The 20,924-nt window shown below is 56.2% G+C and overlaps 1 protein-coding gene across 1 annotated transcript in view; it reads right to left on the bottom strand.

The window, feature by feature from the left end:
• Window positions 1-292: 292 nt before the first annotated feature.
• The window catches only part of RAI1 (retinoic acid induced 1), a 117,427-nt gene continuing 96,795 nt past the window's right edge, over window positions 293-20,924 (bottom strand). The window contains 5 exon segments of the mRNA XM_039847568.1: window positions 293-975; window positions 2,276-2,325; window positions 6,830-6,923; window positions 11,222-16,536; window positions 16,539-16,752. Coding sequence (XP_039703502.1) covers window positions 913-975; window positions 2,276-2,325; window positions 6,830-6,923; window positions 11,222-16,536; window positions 16,539-16,737 — 5,721 coding nt within the window. The 5' untranslated portion in view covers window positions 16,738-16,752 and the 3' untranslated portion in view covers window positions 293-912.

Below are 20,924 nucleotides of genomic sequence, written 5' to 3' on the forward strand. Positions count from 1 at the left end.
CTCAAGTGTCCTTAAGGATTTGTTGACAAGAGGAGCTACAACATGGTATCCCTGTATGGAGTGTCAGTCGCATCCATCTATCTCACACTTAAGAAAGCCTTCCACCCTTGTCAGGACCTGAGGCTGCATGGGGTGGGGGTCGATTTTGGATCAGGGGCTTGTTTCCTGTTCCCACAGAAACTGCCAGAATCCCTGACTCCCCATTTGTGCCCCCTGCCCTCCATTTCCATCCCCCACTTGAAGCCTAGCCCCTCTCCCAGCGGAATCTGGTCAGAATCCACGGGCTGCAGACTTCCAAAACAATCGCTGTATCTTTATTGACTTTTTTTTCTCTGAATGCAATGACTGTTTTTTACTCTTAAGGAAAATAAACATCTTTTAGAAACAGCTCAATACACACAATCTTCAGTGTGAAGCAATATACTAATAAGAACACTAGTCTTAACATTTACAGTCTTCATATATATTATATATATGTATATGTATACATATATATACACTATATAACGAGGCCAGATATAATACACACGTTTACCATTTTACAGTCATATGTACAGGAAGTTGCTAGGGTTCCCCGGTCTGGGGGCTGCCTCAGGACTACTGAAGCGTGGACAGAGCTGAGGACAAAGACGGACAGGCAGACATACTGGCAGGGACTAGCCTGGGCCGGTGGTGGCTTTTAGGGTAAGGGGAGCATCGTGTGGCCCCCTTCCCAGCTAGGGCCCCGTGCTGAGGGGCGCAGGACGCATGGCAGCGACACACAGAAGCAAGCATGTTCCCAACATATATACATTCTATGTAACATATATAGAGGGGTACACAGGTTTGTACACGAATCTAGCGCTGTCTCTGCTCCCGTGCTGAATAGGTGCTGCGGTCCCTGGATGGGGGTGGTCGTGCAGAGAGGGAAGATCACGCGTCCGCTGGGGGTGCGCTCTGGTTGAGACTTCTTCCCTTTTGCGCTCCCAGACTGGGCTCCAGGGTAGGGGATTGGAAAAGGGATGAACATAAGCCAAAGGGGTGCCCCAGTCCCACCTACACCCAGGGAGTTTCCATCCCCTCACGTTGGGCCCCAGACTCCCTGGCTCTGCCCAAACCCCAAGGTTTTGGCAAATGCTGGGTGAGAAGGGCGCTTGGGTGCATTCTGAATGGTTTGCTCCAAAGCCTCCGGCCTGCTCCCCCTATCCCCTACTTCCAGACCGCCTAGCCCTCTCTAGAAAGGCTTCAGCTTCACTCGCCTATAGCTCCCTCCCCTCCCTTCAATGAGCCTGGAGCCGCCTTCTGCAACTTCTAGGGCCATTTTGGACCCCCACCCTCAGGGCGCCCAGCTGCATACCACGACCGACTGGAGTGGCTGCAGCACCCAAGTATTATGTGTGCCACCTTGTCTTGGAACTTCCAGTGGAGAAACGTGTCCCCAGGCTAAAGGCGTCTCCCCCTCCCGCCGGAAACTGGGTGCCCCAAGGAGTCTGGCTGCTCCGCGGGGTCCCCCTTTCCAAGCCTGGCCTGGGTGAGTGGTGGGGGGAGGGCAGGAACGCCCTGTGTCGTCCGATTCCAGGAGCAGGCGGCTCCTGAACGTGTTTTCTTCCCAACCCGGGACCACACGTTTCAGCCTTAGGCAGCCAGATCCAAGATCCGGGGTCCGGATCAAGGATCGGCTCTAGACCCGCGTTGGGAGCATCTCAAAGGCCCGGGGGCTGCACAGGCGGCCCCTCTCCTTCGGCGGCGGGCGGGCAAGCGGGCTCCGGCGGCTTCTCCAGCCGTTGGGGTGGGTTACAACGGCAGCCTCTGCAGGAGAAGAGTTCACGCCCGACCTCCCGTTATTGATGGTCGTGGACCTGTGCAAGGGGTTAATTCCCCTTAGACCCGCCCCGCCCCGCCCCCAAGAGGCCCCGCCCCTACCCCGGCGCCGCGAGAGGGCGGCTGGGGTCCCTTTGCTGGAAGCAGCTGGCCTCACGTCAGGCTTTTCCTTTCTTCTAGCTCCCACCCTGCCCTCCCTCAGCCTCCTATCTGTAATGGCTCCCTCCTTCAGGACCTGTCAGGTTTATAAAGCGGTCTTTATCACCAGCTGAGATGCCCCGCTGATTAACCGAGAATAAGGCTGGAGCGGTTATGGAGGCAGTGTGCACAGGTGGGGGCTGCAGCCCCTGGGATTGGGTGAGAACTTCCCCCATTCATGGGCTGAGCCCTGCTGGGGTCCGCAAGCCAGCGGGGCAGGGGAGAGGGGACCCTCTCCAGCCTAGACCCCTTCCAAGGAAGGCCTGTGGTCACCTACCTTATGCTTGGGACATTTCAAAGAAAAGTTCTCTTCGATGAATATGCAACCTGTAACCAAAAAGAAGTTTGAGTGGTTAGGACATATGTTGGTGTCTTTTCAGGGAGCCAAGAGGGGAGGGGCCCTATTGCCCATGAGGCCCTAGGCTGCAGGGGTTCTTTGCAAAGAGTAAGTCAGACTCTGCTTGAACTCTACAATCTCAACTCCATCACAGTTGCTCTGGCCCTCTGCCTCCATCAGTACTCCAGCAGGAGTACAGGGGTCTGTCTTTTACTCTCACCTCACCTTACCTGGAACTCCTTGTCACTGGGGAGGCCTCCTTTGGCTCCCTAGCTACGCAGACCCCACTCTCCAGTCTCTCCCCCTTCGCCTGCCATATTGTGCCTGGCCACACTTGTCACTGCCTCCTAGTGATCTCTATGTGGATTTCTTGCTCAGGGTCTCTACCTCACTGAAAGACAAGCTCCAAGCACCAGCTTTGCCTTCTTTCCTGGGTGCATGGCCATCCCCTAGAAGAGGGCCTGGACACCCAGTGGACATTCTGTGAACGTATGTTGACAGACTGGTTGGTGCAGTGATGGATCTGGATTTGAGCATCAGCTACTTCTCTGAGCCTTGGACTCCACATCTGTAACGTGGGCACTATGCCATCTATTGTGTGTCCATCATGGGGACTGATGAGGAGGGCATATGTAAACTACCGCTACTGTGTGGACTTGTTCTTGTGGGGCCCAGAGGGGAGGGTGGGGGTAGGGGAAGCAGACTGAGGTCTCAGTTCTGAGCAAATGCCAGCAGGTATCTGAGTGCCCAGGGCACGGCCCACAGTGCGCAAGCAGAGAGGGGTGAGCATGGCCAGTCCTTGATACCCACCTCAGCCCAGGGGTGCACTGATGTCTCAATCTCCACTCCCCTGCCTGCTACAGCTCAGGAGACCCTGGTTTTTTCACTTGAAATCTCCACCCACCACCCCCTAGTGAGCCCAGTGCTAGACTCATTCCCCTTCCTCATATGCCTCATCTGCCTTTGTTCTGAACAAACCCTAAACCCATAAATAGCTAGAGGCTCAAAGTTGGACAAGAGAGTCCTCTTGTCCACACTGTGGCCACTTGTGGTAGCTCTGGGCTCCAGGAAGTGGCTCTGTGCTGTGACCTCATGACAGCTTGGTGGCTAGCAGGCAGGGCAGGGAGGAAGGGGCAGATCTGCATCCTTGAGACCATGGCTGGTAAGGCTCCAGGCCTCTCAGGCTGGCTCCTCTTTTTTCTGCCTGCCCCTGCCAGAAGCTGGGGGCCTCAGACCTGAAAGTCGCCCATGAGTTTCTGCACTTTAGGACCAGCAACTAGAAGTAGATCATCAGTTTTCCCCTTCCCCTGAGCTTAGGCAAGCTAGACTTAGCTCTGGGACTGAATTCACTTTCTAAAGAGCATTGGGCTGAAACCCCAGACTTTCCCCACAGCACACACAGGACAACTCTCACCCCCACACACACCACTCCACTACAAGCCCTAAAGTCAAGAACTTGAGTTGCCAGAAGCAAAGGGTAGGAGGTCACCATTTCCAAAACCAGCTTGCTCAGCAATCCTCCAGAAACCAGACTGGAAGTGGGGAGAGGAGCCATTGGGAAGAGCTGAGTTGTCAGTTCCCAGCCTCTCTCTTGGTGTCTGCACCTGGAGAACCTGGGATCTAGCTGACAAGGTGGCCCTGGGGCCTCAGTGTGGAAAGGTTCAGACAGGAAGACATGGTGTTCCAGCTTCTGCCAGTCCTTCAGTCACTGCTTAGATCCGGGGTAGTGCTCCTTAACAGGGTTGAATGGGGACAGGGTTATTGTGCCAGGGCGGCAGGGAAGGGCTAAGGCAAGCAGCCCTGATGCCCTATGGTTTAAGAGCCTGACCCAGACACCTGGAGAGCCCTATGGACCCCTACTTGGCAGACCCAGGGGTTGAGCAGATGTGACAAAAAGGCCTAGGGCTCATGCCTGCCCAGCTTATTCCCTCTTACTCCCTGCTGCCTGAAGCCCTGTCCTCCCTCACCTTCTGGCTCACTTGTTCTCCCACCTTCTCTGGTGGCTGCTCCTTGGGGGCCTAGGGCTCCACCCCTTCCTCCTCTGCCAGCTGTTATATGATGATGCCCACTCCCCAACACTGTCCCCTCGGAGGCTCTGATGACCCCTTGGGCTGATGGCTGGTGAGTCTCTGTCCTGAACCCCGCTGGGACAGCTCCCCTTGTATGTCTGTAGAGGCCTCAAATGCAACCTACCTTAAGGGAAGTGGCCACATGTGGTGGATGGATTGACCAAAGGGCCCTGAGCTCCCTCCCCATGCTGTCCTTTACACTGTGGCTCTGCAGCTTCTTTTATCCAGAAGTGGTATGCATTCCCCACCCTGTGAATCTGGGCTGGACATGGGACTTGCTTTGCCAGCAGAATTCAGCAAAAGGGACTGTGTGGTCCCAAGCTGAGGCTTGCTGGAGGATGAGACCACATAGAGAAGAGAGATCATCCTGCCTCAGCTGACCCAACAGCTCACCATGGCTGACTGAATGAGTTCATCAGAGAGTCTGCCAGGTGACCTGTGCCCTCATGAGAAATAACGAAGGGTTGGTATTTAAGCAATGAAGTTGGGCCTGGGAGGGTCAGTAGCTTGGCAACAGTAGCTAATATACTATCAGCATCTTGCCTCGGGCCTGCCCTCACTTGGGGAAGATGGACATCAGGCTGGACACCGCCTCTCCCTCAACCCTCATCCCAAGGCCTGTGCATTCTGTGCTAATGAAGTCTCTGGGACACAGGCTCTACTTGCACCCGGCAAACCTCCTCTTTTGCCTGGATGACTGCAGTGTCCATCAGCTCTTTCTTAAACACTGCTCTGATCATATAGTGCCTCATCTTCCCAGCCTCCAGGCCCCCTTCCTGTAGCAATCCCTAGAATCTATAGAGGTTCCTCTTATATTAGACTCCTTTGAAGACTTCATTTGAAACAAAAGTTTTGTTAGTCCTAGGCTGGTATATACATCCCACCATTAACCAGCTGCTGCCCACCTCCATTGACCTTTCTAGATCTGGCTCAAATTTTGCCTCCTTCTGGATTCCCTCCCAGCTCACACTCTCCTCATCTGGTCTCCGTAACTTTGCGCAAGGACCATGATTTTCCTGTCCCATTCAAATGTGAGCCCCCTCAAGGGGTTGGTTAGTACGGGGGTGGGACAAAGAACACAGGATATGGAGCAAGACAGACAAGGAGTCACACCCTAGTTTTGTCCATGCTGCCCTGTGTGGCCATGGATAAGGCAGCCTGTTCATAAAAATGCACCTGCAGATAGTGCAGGGCCTTGATGCATGTCGTGCCACGGAGTGGGTGCTACATGCATCACTATAGAAAGGGTGCAACTCATGGTAGCTATTATTGGGAGTAAGAGCATGTGTCTTGATAAGTGGCGAAGTCCACATAAAAATCTAGTTCGCACTGCTCAGAGTGGGAGGGTGGAGCCAGTGAGAACCCAATATCCTTGCTCTGGCTAGCTCCCTCCCTGCAGGGTTGCTAGCACCTCAGCTCTTGCCAAGGAACTGTCATCACTCTATGTGTGCTCCTGGGGGTAGCTTGGTTGGGGCTGATGCTGGCCCAGAACGAAGGGGGCCAGCAGGGCACAGGGAATGGCCTCTGTCCAGAGCAGAGCCAGGTAGGGAGAAGGGGCAGTTGGTCCCCAGGTGGTTGGAAGGTCCTCCATGAGGCAGGGTCATAACTTCACCACCACTCCAGGCCAGAGAAGAGTGGGTAAGGGGAACAGGGGCAGGTCATGGAGGCTGACCCCCAAATAGGACTAAAGCCGCACTTGCTGGGCAGTATTTGTTACTTCACTCCATGCTCCAAACAGCTCAGGGAAAGAAGAGATCATTATAATCTCCATTTTATAGATGGGGAAACTGAGTGCAGAGACATCAATGGACTTACCAAGCCCACGTGTTAAGAATGCCACTAGGGTTTGAATTTAGGCCAAAGCTGTCTCTAAGCACCCCTTAAAATATTGCCCTCATCAATGACTAAAATTCCACCATAAACAATTTCTTTCCTTTGATGAAATAAGGTATGTCTTTGAGTTAAAACCTTTTACAACTATTCCCTGCAGCCAGTAGGAGATGATTTGGCCACAGCCTATTTTTGAACCTCATTGCCTCCCATCTCATTTGGTTTTGTTGTTGAAGTATATCTTTTCCCCTTTTCTCTGCCCAGGGAACTCCTGCTTAGCCTTCAAAGCCCCAGCCCCAGCACCCCTTCCTCTCTGAGACCCAAAATCCTCCCCACCCCTTGACAATGACAGCTTTTCAAACAGCTCTCCATCTTGTAATTTATGCCTCTGGGCATTCCTCAAGCAGGTGGCCGGGGACTGACTCATCTCCAAGTCCCTAGCATTGCTCAGCATAGGTCCCAGTAGAGATGAAGAGATAAAAGATTGCTGGGGCAGGAGAGGAGAGGAGCGAAGGGGTCAAATAGGGCTGGGTTCAAGGAGCTGTGCCCAGGGTTTCCCTGAAGGGCCTTCTTGTGCCCTCAGGCTGGCTCTTACCCGCATCGCTGGCACACGGGTAATGGTAGGTGTGGATGCATCCTTTGTGGCAGCACCCGATGGTGGCCCCAGCTTCTTGGCAGCTGGAACAAGTCTGGTGAGGAGAGAGGGAAGACAGGTGAGTCTGCCGCTGAGGGGCCGGGCAGGTGGGCTTTACAGACAGGGCTCCCCCTAGTCCCCACCTCCTTCCGATGAAAATCAGTTGAAGGAGGCTCAGAATGGGGTGCAAATGCCTACAGGATTGATTCTATGGCAACCCCCGGGCTGCTGCCTTGGTGCGGGGGGCGGGGAGGGGGACCGTTTTGTGGAAGGGGGTGTAACGACTACTCGTGGATAAATATATGGGCCTTGGCTTCACAAAGACCTGAGTTCAAATCCTCAGCCGACCCACTCAAACTCTCTGTGCCTCAGCTGCACAATGGGATGATGCTTCCCTTACATGGTGGTCATGAATATTAAATGAGACTTCGTGTACCCAGTGGATGACAAGAACTCCTGGTGCCAGTCACCATTATGATCATGGCTACCAGCCAGTGTTGGCAGGGCTTCTGCATGCAGAATGTGTCCTCACCTACTGATTCCTCCCAATAGCCCTTAGAGGCAGGTAACTTTCATAAGCCCCACTTCACAGACAGTGAAACTGAGGCACTCCCCCAGGAGAGAGTGAAGTAAGCATTGTTTCCTACCCTTTCTGGCAGCAGAACAAACACTGAGCCCAGAATCTGATAAGCCACTCGAGAACGGGCCATTCACCCTCCCTAGGACCAGTGAGATGACATAGCCATCTTGAGAGTGGAGTCCAAGGCTCATCTTGAGATGCTGAGTTAACGTAAATCTTATGCCATCCAGCATGGTGGCCAGCCCACTCTGGGTCTCAAAAATGTGGCCTGCTGAGGTTGGGGGCTGTCCCATGCCTGCCCGGGCTGCCTGGAGGGGAATATGGCCAGGACCAGGTAACAAGGCCAGGAAGGCCCTTGGAAGAGTGAAGCAAAATCTGAGGTCTGGGGAGGTACAGGTCGGGCCTCAAATCATACAGACACCAGACCATAGCCCTCACTGTACGGATTGGGGAGTGAGGTGCAGGAGGGAAGCAGAGAGGGTGGCAGGCCCATACCCAGATGCTAAGCCACTGAAACAACTATAGTTTATGATGTGCTGCCATGCTTGGAAGCTGCCTCCTCATAACAACCTTCTGACATTGGTATTATTTTAACCGGGTTTCCAATGCAAGCTCAGAGAGGCTAAATAACTTGAGGGCACACAGCTCATGAGTCTCTGGGCTGGGCTTTGAGTCCAGCATCCCGGCTGGAGCACAGCCTGGCAGATACTACTGCATACTGCTTAGAGCAGGCGTGGGCTCCATTCTAGGCCCCAGGACTGCGGGAGACCCCACCCCCAGCAGCTGACACGGGCCAGGGATGAATAGGTCTTCTGCCTGCCTTCTTAGGCCTAGCCTGAGAAATTGTGGGAATCTTCCTTCTGTCACCAAGCTGGGAATGGGGAGGTGAACGGTGGGATGCTGGGGTATATTCTGGAACACCAGGTTTTCACACAATGCCTCTGGACAGGCAATTGCCTCTTGTCAGGGCTGAGACTCCCTGGGGCTCTGGGGCCCAATATCCCAATTTTTGGCCCAAAAAGGGGAGAGGAAGCAGGAATGGAGGCCCCAGACCAGGCCCGTCCTGCCCACAAGCAGCCCACAAGAGGGGCTCCTCACTACCTTACCTGCACTAAGGCCCCCCAACAACCCTTGAGGCAGATGTTTTAGACAAAGGAACAAAGGTACAAAGAGACAGAGACCTTGGGCCCTTCTGACCTCAGCACTAGTGCTCTAACCATGATACCCAAAGAAGGGGTACAGCTTGTGAACCTGCCTAAAGATTCCAGGCTGGCAGAGGGGCCCAAACTGAGGCCTCAGCAGGTGCTACTAGCTAACATCGTCCCATCACAGCCAGACGCCCATATTGTCAGCATCCATGGCCAGGCTTCACCTGGACAGGAGAAGGGGTCCACAGTAGTTCTGGGTGAGGGCTAGATTCTGAACAGACTGGGAAACTGAGTGGGCATGGCAGAGATATGAAACAGGTTATGTGTGGGGTTCCCAGGAGGGGACACGGAAGGAAGACGGGTGTCTCTAGGGCTCTGTAGTTGTTCCTCCAGAGACCAAAAGTGAGACCAAAGCACCAAGCCTGATGGGGTAGGGCTGGGAACTTAGATGCACTTGGGGAGGGCAGACCACCTGTTTAGCCCCCAAACTCTGCTAATTGGGCTTGGCACTCTGAAGCTCTCAGAGGGCAATGGCTTGCCTGGGGTCACAGAACCCACCTTCAGCAGAGCTGTGATTTGAACCGGGGTCTGCCATTGAGCTGCTGAGGCAGGAAGGGGTCAAATAGGGCTGGGTTCAAGGAGAAGGGGATGGACAGCCCTAAGAGGCCTGGGCTATCGGAGAGGGGTGGGCAAATGGTGACCGTGGGAAGCCCCAGTCCCTGCCCACCATTCCAGGGTGTTCTGTGGGCATGGTCTGCTCCTCCAGCAGGAATACTGCTTTAATAAGCCCTTCGGAGCCTCATACCCTGGCTGCCAGCCCCCTGGGCAAGGCCCAGGACCATCTCTCTGGCAGGGAAGTCCTTCAGATCATGCCTGAGCTGCCTCGGGTGAGGCAGGGAGATGCTATTGGTGGGGTGTGCATGTCAGGGGACGGAGGGCTTGCTGAGAGCCAGGCAAGCACACAGAGCTATGGATGCTTTCGGAAGCCAGGCTATGAGCAGTGGGAGTAGGAGTAGGCAGGGTAGGCAGCAAGCTGGGGCTGGGGATCTGAGGATTAGTATTAAATTTTCAATGATAGGAGAGACTTGAACTTATTTCAAGATGGCTGAGAAGGTGCTGGTGACAGAGAGAAAAGTAGAGATAGCATGAGGGAGGTAAATAATAATTGTGAAGGGAAGGGAGAGCTCCAGGGCCTATGGGCCTGGAGGGGGTTTGGGGAAGTAGCAGGTGTCCTGTTGGGTCTGGGTTTCCTCAGTCAGGCTGGAGGCCAATGAGTGGGACATCTGGGCATGGAGAGGTCTCTAAGTATCCCCAGGCGGTGGAAGGCCAAGTGTGGGAGACAGGGAAGCATTGGCAGCACCTGATGGCTGCAGCCATCCATCCACAATAGCCCCATAATGGACAGTTAGCACAGGGGGTGGTCAGAGTGGCTGGGGTTGATGGGTGGTGGAAGCAAAGGATCAAGTATGCAGGTAGTGGGAAGGGGCAGCCATGGGGAGGTGGGGATGAGTGGGCAAGGGCGAGGGTCCCCAGAGGCAGGGTTGGGGCAGTGCTGTAGTGCCAGGGAGTGTCGCTTTACAGTAGAATGTCCATGAATGTGTGGGGGCAGGAGCACAAGCCTCAGGGAAAGAATGCTGACTTTACCCTTTGACCGTTACCCTGTTCCAGGTACCTTCTGCTGACTACTGCCAGGTCTTCGAGGCTCTGAATGGCCTCCTGGCTCTTGTTTGCTCTCACATCCTCTGCACTCCTGAGAAGGAAGTGTGAGGAATGACAGCCCCATGGTAACCTAAGTGGCAGGAACACTGTGGGTGGTGACATGGCCTCTGCCACTGTCACTGGTTCTAGCTCAGGAATGTCAACAGCACTCAGACGGGTCAGGCACGGCTTGAATAACTTTCATGGATATTAACTCATTTAATCCTCACAGCCCCTCTGTGCTGGGAACTAATATGCCCACCTCAGAGGTGGGGAAATGGAGGCACAGAGAGGTTAAGTCTCGGACAGAGTGAGGGGCAGCTGGCATCTGAACCAAGAAGCCAGCCCAAGTTCTTGCTCATAGACTTCAGTGACTAGAGCCCCTCCAGGGGCATTTTAGGACCATTTGTGAGAAATCCCTGGACCACCCTACTCGACAAGGGCAGTGTGGTCCTGGGGGCTGTCCTGCAAAGGGGACACATTCCAACTTTGTGTTGAGGGGCTTGTCCCCTAAGCCCCCAGCTCCATCTAAGAGGTACTCCAAGCTTGGGCAGCCTGCTTTTACAGGATGCCCTGATATTCAATTTAGGAGGCCCCTTATCCTCTGGGGCTTCAACATCAGCATCTCAGCTGATTACACAAGCAGATGAGGTCAGGTGGGCCCTGGAGCTGGAGGATGCCAGGTGAATATGTGGTGGCCAATGGGCTGGGCAGGCTGAGAGTGGCTGCAGTAGGAAGTCCGGGACAAGGTGTGTCCTGCCTCAGCCTGGGGAATGCTTTAACTCCACCCAAATTCCCCAGGTATTAATTTGTCACCGTATGTTTGGCCTAAATTATAGTGCTAGAGAGATAAAAAGGCTCCCCGACTGCCTGCCTGCCTGTCATGTGGAACCTAAGCTCCCCATTCCAGCTGGACTGGCCTCTTACCATGTCCACAGCCACCTTCATGGCCTCCTGTAGCCCAAAGAGCTTCCCGGCCACCAGGTAGACCCCGCCCGTCCACACGGCACAGGCCTCATGCACCCAGTGCTCCTGGGTGTCCCCACCAGGCTCTGATGGTGCCTCCTTGTTGCACTCATGCTTGCGACTCTTGTCGGCTGGGGCTACCTCCTCACTACCGTCCCCCCGACCATCACAGCAGTAGCAACTCTGTAGCCTCCGGGACAGGCCCCGGGCACTGGTGCGCAGTGAGCCCTGCTTGGTTGGGTCAGCTGGGCCATCCGATTTGGGGGGTTTTCCAATGGCAACAGCAGCTGCGCACTCGAGGCCTTTGAATGTTCTCTCCAGGGGCAGTGAGGCCTCCTCACAGATGCCCTCTGGCCGCACCTTCTCCTTGAGTTTTGGCTTCTTTTTGGGGAGGCAGTGTTCAGGGTAGTAGGGCCCACAGAGGTCCCCGAGGTCCTTAAAGTTGGCCGGGTTTTGGCAGAGGCAGCAAACAAGGCAAGAGGTACTCAGGGCTTTGGAAACCACAGGCCCCAGATGCATGGTGGAGGAGAGGGGCAGGGAGGGACGTGGCTGCAGGACAGAACCTCCAGGGAGCGTGGCTAGGGAGGCCCCAGCCGCATCCAGGGAAGATGAAGATGAGGAAGAGGAGGCAGAAGACGAAGGTTTTTTGTGGGGCTTGGGTTCCTCTCCAGGAGAGTTGACAACAGTGCATACAGTGGTGAATGCATCTCGCTTCTCAACCCGCACAAAGGGCGAGAAGGCCGGGGTGCGGCTGTCTGCCCGCAGCCGCTTGCATGAGGAAATGTACTTGAGGCGGATTTCAGGCTCTGCAGGATCCAGGGGCAGCACCTGCTGCTGCCTCCGCCGCTTGGCACGCCCCTTACAGGGTGAAGAGTTGGTGTTCTTGGCCCGGCCCCGGGTGAGGCGCTTTCGCTTGGAATAGCTGCTGTAGTTGGCGTGGCCTGGCTGCTTCTGTGCTCTCATCTGGGGCTGGCAGGGCCGGCCCTCAGGCGGCTGGGAGGCCAAGCCCAGCTCCTCCATCTTTGGCTTCTTGCCTCCTCCACCAGAGCTGTCCTCACTGCCATCCTGCATGCCATTGGCCCTGTCTCGGGGATTCAGGAGCAGAGTAGGGCCAAGATGCGGCCGCTTCTCTAGAGGGCCTTTAGGGAGTCCCAGGGCTCCAGCCCTGCCTTTCCGGCTTCTCTTCTTAGGCGCCAGGGCAGTCCCCCTGGGCGGCAGGGCCTCTGGGGACATGAAGGCCTCAGTTTTGAAACAGTCAGTTGAGGACAATTTCTTACTGTTTATGAGTTTGCCTTTTAAGGATCTGTTGGGGGTATTTCTGCATAACGGGTCAGTCCCCGAAGTTGCTGGGAGCTTCTGCCCGGTGCCCACGTTCAAGAGACCTTCTTCTGCTCCCACCGGGCTGCCCCCAGTACTCTTGAACCCACGGTCCTTCTCAGAGAGGGACGGGCTCAGAGGATTTCCAGAAGGGGTCCCCGGCACTTTGCATGCGAACTTCTTCAGGCTGGGTGAGGTGATCTTCTGCACGATGGCTTCCAGCTTCAGACCCCGACCTTTCCGGGGAGGCAGCACCTTGGTCTTCATGGCCCCCTGGAAGGCTGCCCTCGAGGCCAGCTTGAGGCAGGTGTCGGGGGTTTCTGGGGGCAGGGGCTTCTCAGTGGGCTCACCATTGCCCTTGGTGGGCTTGGCTTTCTTGGGAGAAGATATCCTCTTGAAGAGGGTCAGGGAGCCCTCAGCCGGCTCTTCCTTCATGTCCACCCCGCTGCCGCTGGTGCTGCTGCCGCTGCTGCTCCGTAAGACCAGGTTTCGCTTCTTGGTGGGGACTGGTGCCATGAAGGCCGACTTTCTTTTGAGTGTGTGAAGGGGCCTATCAGAGAGCTTGCTGCCTGCACCGGGCTTGGGGACTCTTGCCCGCTGGCTGGCCCTGCCCTCCTTCTGGGGGCTACAGGAGACCTTGAATGTGGTAGGCAGATGGTCGTTGGCAAGGAGCTTTTTGGCAGCACGGCAGTTGGGGACCCGGCTTTCTGAGGGCCGCCGCCGCTTGCAGTGGAAGACCTCCTGGGTTTTGGTGCGGGACCGAAGGATCATAGAGCGCTGGTCTCTGCCGGGAGTGCCAGGAGAGTCTGTCTCCTTGGTCTTGGAGCCCATAGGACTGCTGTCGGAGGCCACGGGCAGGGCGGCTGGGTTACTGGGGCTGGATGCTGCTTTAGGGGAGGGCTTCCCCACCCGCTTGCCTGACTTGAAGGCAGCTCGCTGCTTGCCCCCCAGTTTGTCTGGGGGGGCTGGGGTGGTGGTCAGTCCCGGGGGTCCAGGTGTACGGGGCTCGCTCAGGGCCGTGAAAGAACGGGTGCACATTCTAGGAAGCCCTTCTGAGGGCCCCCGGCCTGGGGCCCCTGCCCCGTCCATCTGTCCCTGGGGTGGCCCTGTGCAGGATTCAGGAAGCAGGAGGTCTTTGGGCAGAGCTGGTGCCCTGCATGGGGAGTCCTCAGCCTCAGGAAGCCCCCGGTGCACCCGCCGGCTCCGTAAACTTTTGCCACGTGGCACAGGTTCTTTCTTAGCAATGGGTGTCTCGGGCACAGCAGGCTTATTTGGCTTCTGGGCCAAGGAGGCATCCGAGGTCAGGGTGGTAGGGTCTCCCGGAGCCAGTGCCCCATCAGGCCCTTCTTCCCTGGGCTTCATGTGGGACAGGGAGGACTCAAACCAGCTCTGGACCTTTGACTCAGTGCCCACAGTAGGGCCCAACAAGATTACCGACTCCCCAGAGAGGTGGCATGGGGAGCCCCAGCTGGCCTTGGGATCCAGCACCTCCTCCACTTCCTCCTTGGTGCACATCAGTGGGGCCTTTGGTGACAGTGGGTCCTGCATGCTGGGCCTCTGCTCAGGGCTGCCCAGGAGCTCACACAGGGACGAGTACTCCTCCTCGGCCTCCAGGTCCTCCTTCCTACTGGTGGGTGGCAGCAATGGGAGGTCCCCAAAGTCAGAGGCAGAGCAGCAGTGCCGGCTGTCTTCCAGCCATCTGTCAGCCTTGCCTACCTCAGGACACTGCAGCAGCCCTCCCGCCTCCTCCTTCACGCCCCCTGCCTCCTCCTGCTTGGAGTCCCGGGGCACAGCAGCCTTCTCCCCAGGGGGCTCTTCCTCCTGGAAGCCCAGGCAAGTGGAAGCCTCATGAGTGTTCTCCTTGCCGATGCTGTCCGAGGCCTTTCCGCCTTGCTCTAGGCCCTTGGTGAGTTCGCTGGGGTGCAGCCCCCACCGGGGACAAGCATCTCCGAGGTTTTCCTCGGGCCAGGCAAAGGGGTTGGCACTGTCTGCTGAGCTGGCAGTGGTTGTGTCCGGGAAGCAGTCAAAAGCTGCTGCAGTGGGGTCTGAAGTGGCAGCCCCAAGGGTGGGCTTGGTACCAAAAGTGAGGGGACCAGCTGTCTTCTTGGGGTCGGGGGTAACAAAGCCCATGGAAGGGTCTTCAAACAACCCTGGGCTGAAGTCCTTGGTGTTGCTGCCCTTGTCTAGCTGCAAGGACTCGGGCAGGGCCTCTGGCTCCCCTGGTCGTGGCCATGCGTTCTTGGCCACAGAGTCCAGGCAGGTGCTGTGGTTCTCCAGTGAGAAAGGTGGCTTATTGGTGTCCTTGGCCAGGCTAGGCGTGTCGGCCCAGGCCTTGTCACCCTTTTCACCGATGGCCTCCTGTAGCCCCAGGATTTCAGAGGCCAGGTCCTCCTGTGCCAGGGCGCTGAGCAGCAGCCGTGGGCATTCCCGCTCACCTGCCACAAACTTGGAGAAGCTGTCAAGTGGCAGGCTGCTGTGCAGGCTCTGGAAGGAGTCATCGGACTTGGTGGACATGTCATCAGGTGAGGTCACGGAACAGGTGGACACAGACTCAGGCTTGGTCTTCGAGTTGCTGTTGACCCTGGCAGGACTGCTCCGGGCCTGGTTGCAGTAGAGGAAGCTGCGCTCCAGTGGGTCCTCAGAGCCACTCAGGTAGTCGGCCTCGGGTGGCTCGGCGTGGCTGGACTGCGGCGTGCTGCTCAGTGGCTCCGACAGTGGTGTGCCTGCCTGTTCAGCTGAGTAGCCACTGCCCTCTGGGCTGCAGTGCTGGCTTTTGTGCTGCTCTGGGGTCCTGGAAACCAGGTTCTTGACACCCTTCTTCTGTGGCACGGCAGCCTTGGAGAGCAGCAGCTGTTGCACCGTGTTGGAGATGTTCTCCACCTGTGAGGTCAGGGCTGTGAGGCTCTGCAGGCTGAGATCTGACAGCAGGTTCTCGGGGAGCTTGTCCTTTTGCAGCGGCTTGCAGTTGCCGGCCTGGGTGTCCACAGAGCTGGTGGCATCAGTGGGGGAGGGGTTGAGCAAGGGCATGAAGTGACTGTGGTCGGTGATACCTGTGGGAAAGGCCCCGGTGCTGAGAGGCTGCTGGTTGTAGGTAAAGTTCTCCAGGTTTGGCATCAGTGGTGAAGGGGTGGAGCTGTAGGAAGGCGAACGGCCCACGGAGCGTGCAGGTGAGTGGCTGGAGCTGGGGCTGAAGGTCTGGTAGTACTGCTCTGGGGTCCTGACGGCTGAGTCTGGCTGGCAGTAGCCTGTGCCTTGCTGCCCGTAGTGTTGGTACTTGGCGAGATTTTGGTAATGGAGGGTTTCCTGGGCGTGGTGCCGGCTCTGAAGGGCTTGCTGTTGCTGCTGCTTCTGCTGGTCATAGCTGAGACGGCTGGACTGATAGGCATGAAGATTCTGGACTCGCTGCCCTGAGGCCAGGCTGGTGCTAGCAGTCAGCGGCCTGTCGTGTGGCTGAGCAGACGGTGCTGTGCAACTCTTATAGGAGTGGGCCCCCTGCCCACCACCCTGGCCAGTAGAGGAGTAGGTGGAGGAGGTGGGGAAGGACTGCGACTGCTGGGGAAAGTGGCCGCTCTGGGGAAAGGGCAGAGGTGAGGCAATATCATTCTGCAGTTTCTGCCTCTGGAGCTTAGGGTAGGCCAGGGGCTGCTGAGGCTGTGGCAGCTGGGGCTGGAGGTGCAGGGAGTGAGTCCGAAAGGGCAGCTGGGTACCCTGCTCTGGGTACTGCCTGCCTGGGGGCACTGCTGTCTTTTTCATCAAGTTCTCATCATATTTTCCCACGCCCCCTGGCAGGGGCTGTGGCTGGGGTGGTGGTGGCTGGGGGGTCCCCCAGGCCTGTAGGCTCTCCTCGCCTGAGTATCGGCCCGGGTAAGGGCTGCTCTCCTGGACGCTGTAGCTGGAGAACGCCGGCCTCCCCTGCAGGGCCTGCTGCGATGTCAGTCCTTTGCTTCCGCGTGCAGTGCTGCAGGCGTGCCAGCACTGCCCTCGTAGCCTGAGTAAGGCTGCGGGTTATAATAGTCCTTGGCCAGCAGCCTCTGCCGGTCACAGCTCAGCCCGGCCTGGCTCGGCTGCCTGTAATTCTCCAGGCGAGATGTCTCCTGTGAGGTCTGCTGGTAGTTCTGTTGTTTGCCATGGAAACCACACCTTTCTCGAAAAGACTGCATGACTCGGCTGGTTATCTATGAAAAGAGAAGGGGGAGTGGGAGCAGGCATGGGGAGGGGAGGGTGGGCATGGAAGGACAGAAATTCAAATGGACCATTTCCTTTCAGCTCAGAAAGCCTGTCTCCTCACTCTTATCCCTGCCCTGCCCTCTCCCCAAAGCTCTTAATAGTACCCCCTTTGCCTGAGCCTCCCCACCAGCTGTGCATATATTGACAACTTCTGTGTCAGGGAGGTGTGCTCTGTAATTCCCACCAACGACGCCTGAGCCTTGACAAGGACAGCTGCTTCTTGAGGGAGAGAGAGGAGGAGGTGCAAACCTGGCTGCCTAGCACTAGGTCGCCAGGGAGCTGCCACCCCACCCTCCCTGTGGCCAGTTCGCCCTCCCTCCCCCATCCCGCCACTTCCAGCCCTTCTAACAGCTCAAAATCATTTAGCAGAGCACTTCCCGCTCCCCCGTCCCCTGGGGCCACTGGATCCTGTAATCTAGTCCCTGCTGGACAGTGCTCAAGCATGACCCAGCCAAGCCAGGGGCGAGGAAGGTTTGCTCTTGCCCCAGAGAAGCTGCTCCCAAGCACGCGCGCCGACACATGCACGCACACGCACACGCACACACACGCGCACACACACACCCTCATCACTTCCATGCCATCTGGAATCTCTGTTCCTCCTAGCAGACGTCGATTAGTGGCCTCCGAACCACTGTAGGCATAAAACATCTCCTTCTATGACTCCCAAGAACACAGAACAGTGGCACCTGACTCCTGTTTTGATATCATAGGTGCATAAACCGATTACACGGCCCACAGTGAGGAAGTGCATGCTAATAAGGGACAGTCCCTTCATGTGTAAAGCAGCCCAGTAAGTCCTAGCTGGCCCCTTTGGCTTCCACAGGGTCAGGACCAAGTCATACCAGGCCCAGAGCCCATCTGTTTACAATTTTAGGTGTTGAGGCCCCAGTGAAGTCCAACCTACCCCAAAGTAGGATCCTGGGTCAGGAAATGACCACGGGGTTGAGAATGCGAACCTGTAGCCTTGACTTTGAGGGCCTGCCTGTTTTGCGAATCCAGTTACTTCGCCGAAGTAACTGGATTCACAAAACAGGCAGGCCCTCAAAGTCAAGGCTACAGGTTCTACCAACTGACTGGGGACCTGGTCACCCCAGAAGACCCTCCTTGAGGGAGGGAGAAACAAGAAATGCTCCAGGCTGGAGAGATCTGGAGGGCTCGGAATTTACCCACAATCATGCCAGCTGCAGCGGGGGTGGGGGAGTCAGAAAGAACAAGGCTCAGGTCAGCCTGCGTTTCCCAAGCCCCCAGGAGGACACAGGGGACTTTGTATTTTCCTTTCAGAAAGAAGGGGTGGCCTGCCTCGGGTTACAAGAATCCAGGGTTATGGGAGGGATCAGAATGGAATGAAAAACAGGGAAGAGAGAGAGACAGGCAGATGTGAGAAGGGGAAAGAGACAGAGTGATGTGGAATAGGGGAGGGGAGGAGCTGCCCCAATAGGACCAGCTCACCCCTCTTCTTCACCAGGATCTCACCTAAATGCTTTCCTTATTCAGTGTCTTCTTCATTCAGTGTCAAGGTATGACCAGGGAGGGGGACAGAGGGGTGCTTCAATCAGCTGAGCAGGGCAAGCCCAGAGCAGCCAGACAGCCCCCAGGAGCCCACCTCCCTGGCCTTCCGCAGGCAGCTGGCCCTGATTCAAGGATGGAGGTGCTGCGGTTGCAGAGAGGGAACCAATGTTCCCTCAAAGCAAGCTCCTGGCCACCTGTCATGTCAACGCCAGCAGACCCCATGCGGACAGTGGCCTTCCTTCTCGCCTCTCCCTGGATTTATCTCAGGCATCCCCAACAAGGAGAAAAGAGCCCGCCCTTCTGACCCACTTCAATCTCACCCCCGGCGGCTTGGATCAAACATTACAGGAGGTGCCTGCTGCGACACATCAGCCCAAAGAAGCTGGAGACACTCTGGGTTCTGGCCTGGCGGCCCCTGCCAAATAAACTGTCCTGTGCCTCCTGAACCAACCTCCACAGAAAAGACCAGGAAAAAGGTGCTGGCCAGACCACCACAGACCTGTCTAAAAGGGTGGCCCCTTCTACCCCAGGCAAGCACACTCCCCTAGGCTGCCCATACCCCACCTAGCAGGTGGAGGCCACTGCCCACATTCTGCCCTTCCCCCCCACCCCACCCCGTGTTGTGTTTATGAGCCTGGAATGCACAAACTCAGGCCCCATCTGAAGGCTTCGCCTTCCTCGTATATCTGCACAAATTACATTTCTGCTTTTATTAGTCCCAGATCACTCTCATTTCCTGCTGAGTGTCCTGTGGATATCATTAACATTTCTACAGCTTTTATTTTTTTCACATTCTCCAAAACACATTACCCAGAAACATTATTTAAAAAGAGAGAGTGCTATGACCAGTGTCGCCTCGACTCACCCCCCACCCCCACCCTTTAATCAGTCCAGCTGCTGTGTCTTTTAATTTAGACGAGCTGTATTGCAGGCGGGTTTCCCAATACACACGAGCAGCTGGATGTGGTGAAAGCATCTATCTCTAAGAAAAGACAGTTCAATTAGAATACGAAAAGCCCAGCGCCTGATGGAGAAACGTAGGCAAAAATATTCACCCCAACACCACCCTCCAACCCTAGGCAGAAGGAGGGGAGGGATGCAGGAACAAAGGCAAGGCATCAAAGGCACCTCTCAGAGCCAATGAGGTCCTGCCAGTTCTGCCAGGAGAAAATGGGACTCTGCGTCTTTAAGAGTGCCTGGCTCTGTTGTTATTAATTATTATGATTATGATTACTTTTCAAGAACACTAGGAAAGGACAAGGAGGGGGAAAGAGGCAGCCAGAGGGGGCTGGGTTGGGCAGCATTACAAGTGGGGGGAAGCAAAGAAGTTCCCTTGATATTAAAAATAGTGACCATCGAACCTGGGGGAGGGAAAGGGGGTAGAGGGGGACACACTGGGGATTTGGCCTCTGTAGGTTCAGCTGGAGACAGGGTGGGGATCACAGGAAGGCACCCCCTAACATTCTCCATGGGGCTCCTTCTGGTCCAGCCCAGCCTCCCCATCCCTGCTTCCACACCTGCCTCTTCTAGACACTTGGTCAAGGCCTTGTATCTCTGAAGTCCTTGCCCAATTGGGATGGAGGGAGGAAGAGAGGAAGGGAGGAAGTCAGTCCTGCATGTCCTCTAAGCATTAAATGCATTAGAGATGCATTCGCACTCTCTAGACAACTCCTGGAAGTTCGACTTCCCAGGTCAGGCTCAAGGAGGGACATTCACTGGAGGCTGGTTCGGGGTCCCAGGCTTTGAATCCAAAGGCCCCAGGACTTCCCTTAGCACAGCTAGGGTCTCACTTCTCCCTCAGCCATCCACGCAGCCATGAACTGAGGAAGGAGAGATTGGGGGCATGAAGAAACCCCACCCCCTACTTCAGTGCAACGCCAGCAGCCCTCAAGGGTCTCTGACAGCTGGTGAACCTGGGCTCAGCAATTCTTTGAGACAAAGACCTCAGCCCTCCCCTCCCTGCAAAGGCACCATGAGTGAAAGAGGGCACCCTTGGTTGTGAGCACCTACTCTGCACAGGTTTGCTCAGTGTGACTGTTCAGCCCTTTTACAGAAAAAGGTGAGATTCAGAGAGGCAAGAGACCCGCATATGAGCTCCCCCACAGGGAAGTTCCTTTCGCTGGATGCCTACAGCAGGAATAGTGACCAGGCCAAGAGTGAACGCCCCCTTACGTGGACCCCGCACCAAGAATTCCCATTTTAGAGGGCATCTTGGAGCATGATAACAAGAAGGTGCTGTGAGGGGAGGCGACGGGGGTGCTGGCAGTTCATACTTCTCACGTCCCCTGACAGCCAGGTCAGGCCCCCACTTTTACTCAGGGAGCCAGACTCACCTTAGGGAGGTCCACTCATGGGCAATGGTGGTTACTGGCTGCCTGCTGTCACCTTTACAGCCTCAGAGAGAGGTCACTTGGCCCATAGCTTCTCCAGTCCCCAGGATTAGTCCCTGGTCAGGTAAATGGGTGCAGTGTGGGCCACAGCTGCTGCAGCTCCCACAGCGGACTCTGAGGGGGTGGTGGGAGACATGAAATGGGGGATGGAGAGGGAGAAACAGAGACTGAGAAAGAGAAAGAGGGAGAGAATGACAGAGGGAGAGGGAAGAAGGGAGGAA

This window comes from Pteropus medius, unplaced genomic scaffold (assembly GCF_902729225.1).
Source record: "Pteropus medius unplaced genomic scaffold, Ma_sr-lr_union100, whole genome shotgun sequence".
Classification (NCBI taxonomy): Eukaryota; Metazoa; Chordata; class Mammalia; order Chiroptera; family Pteropodidae; genus Pteropus; species Pteropus medius.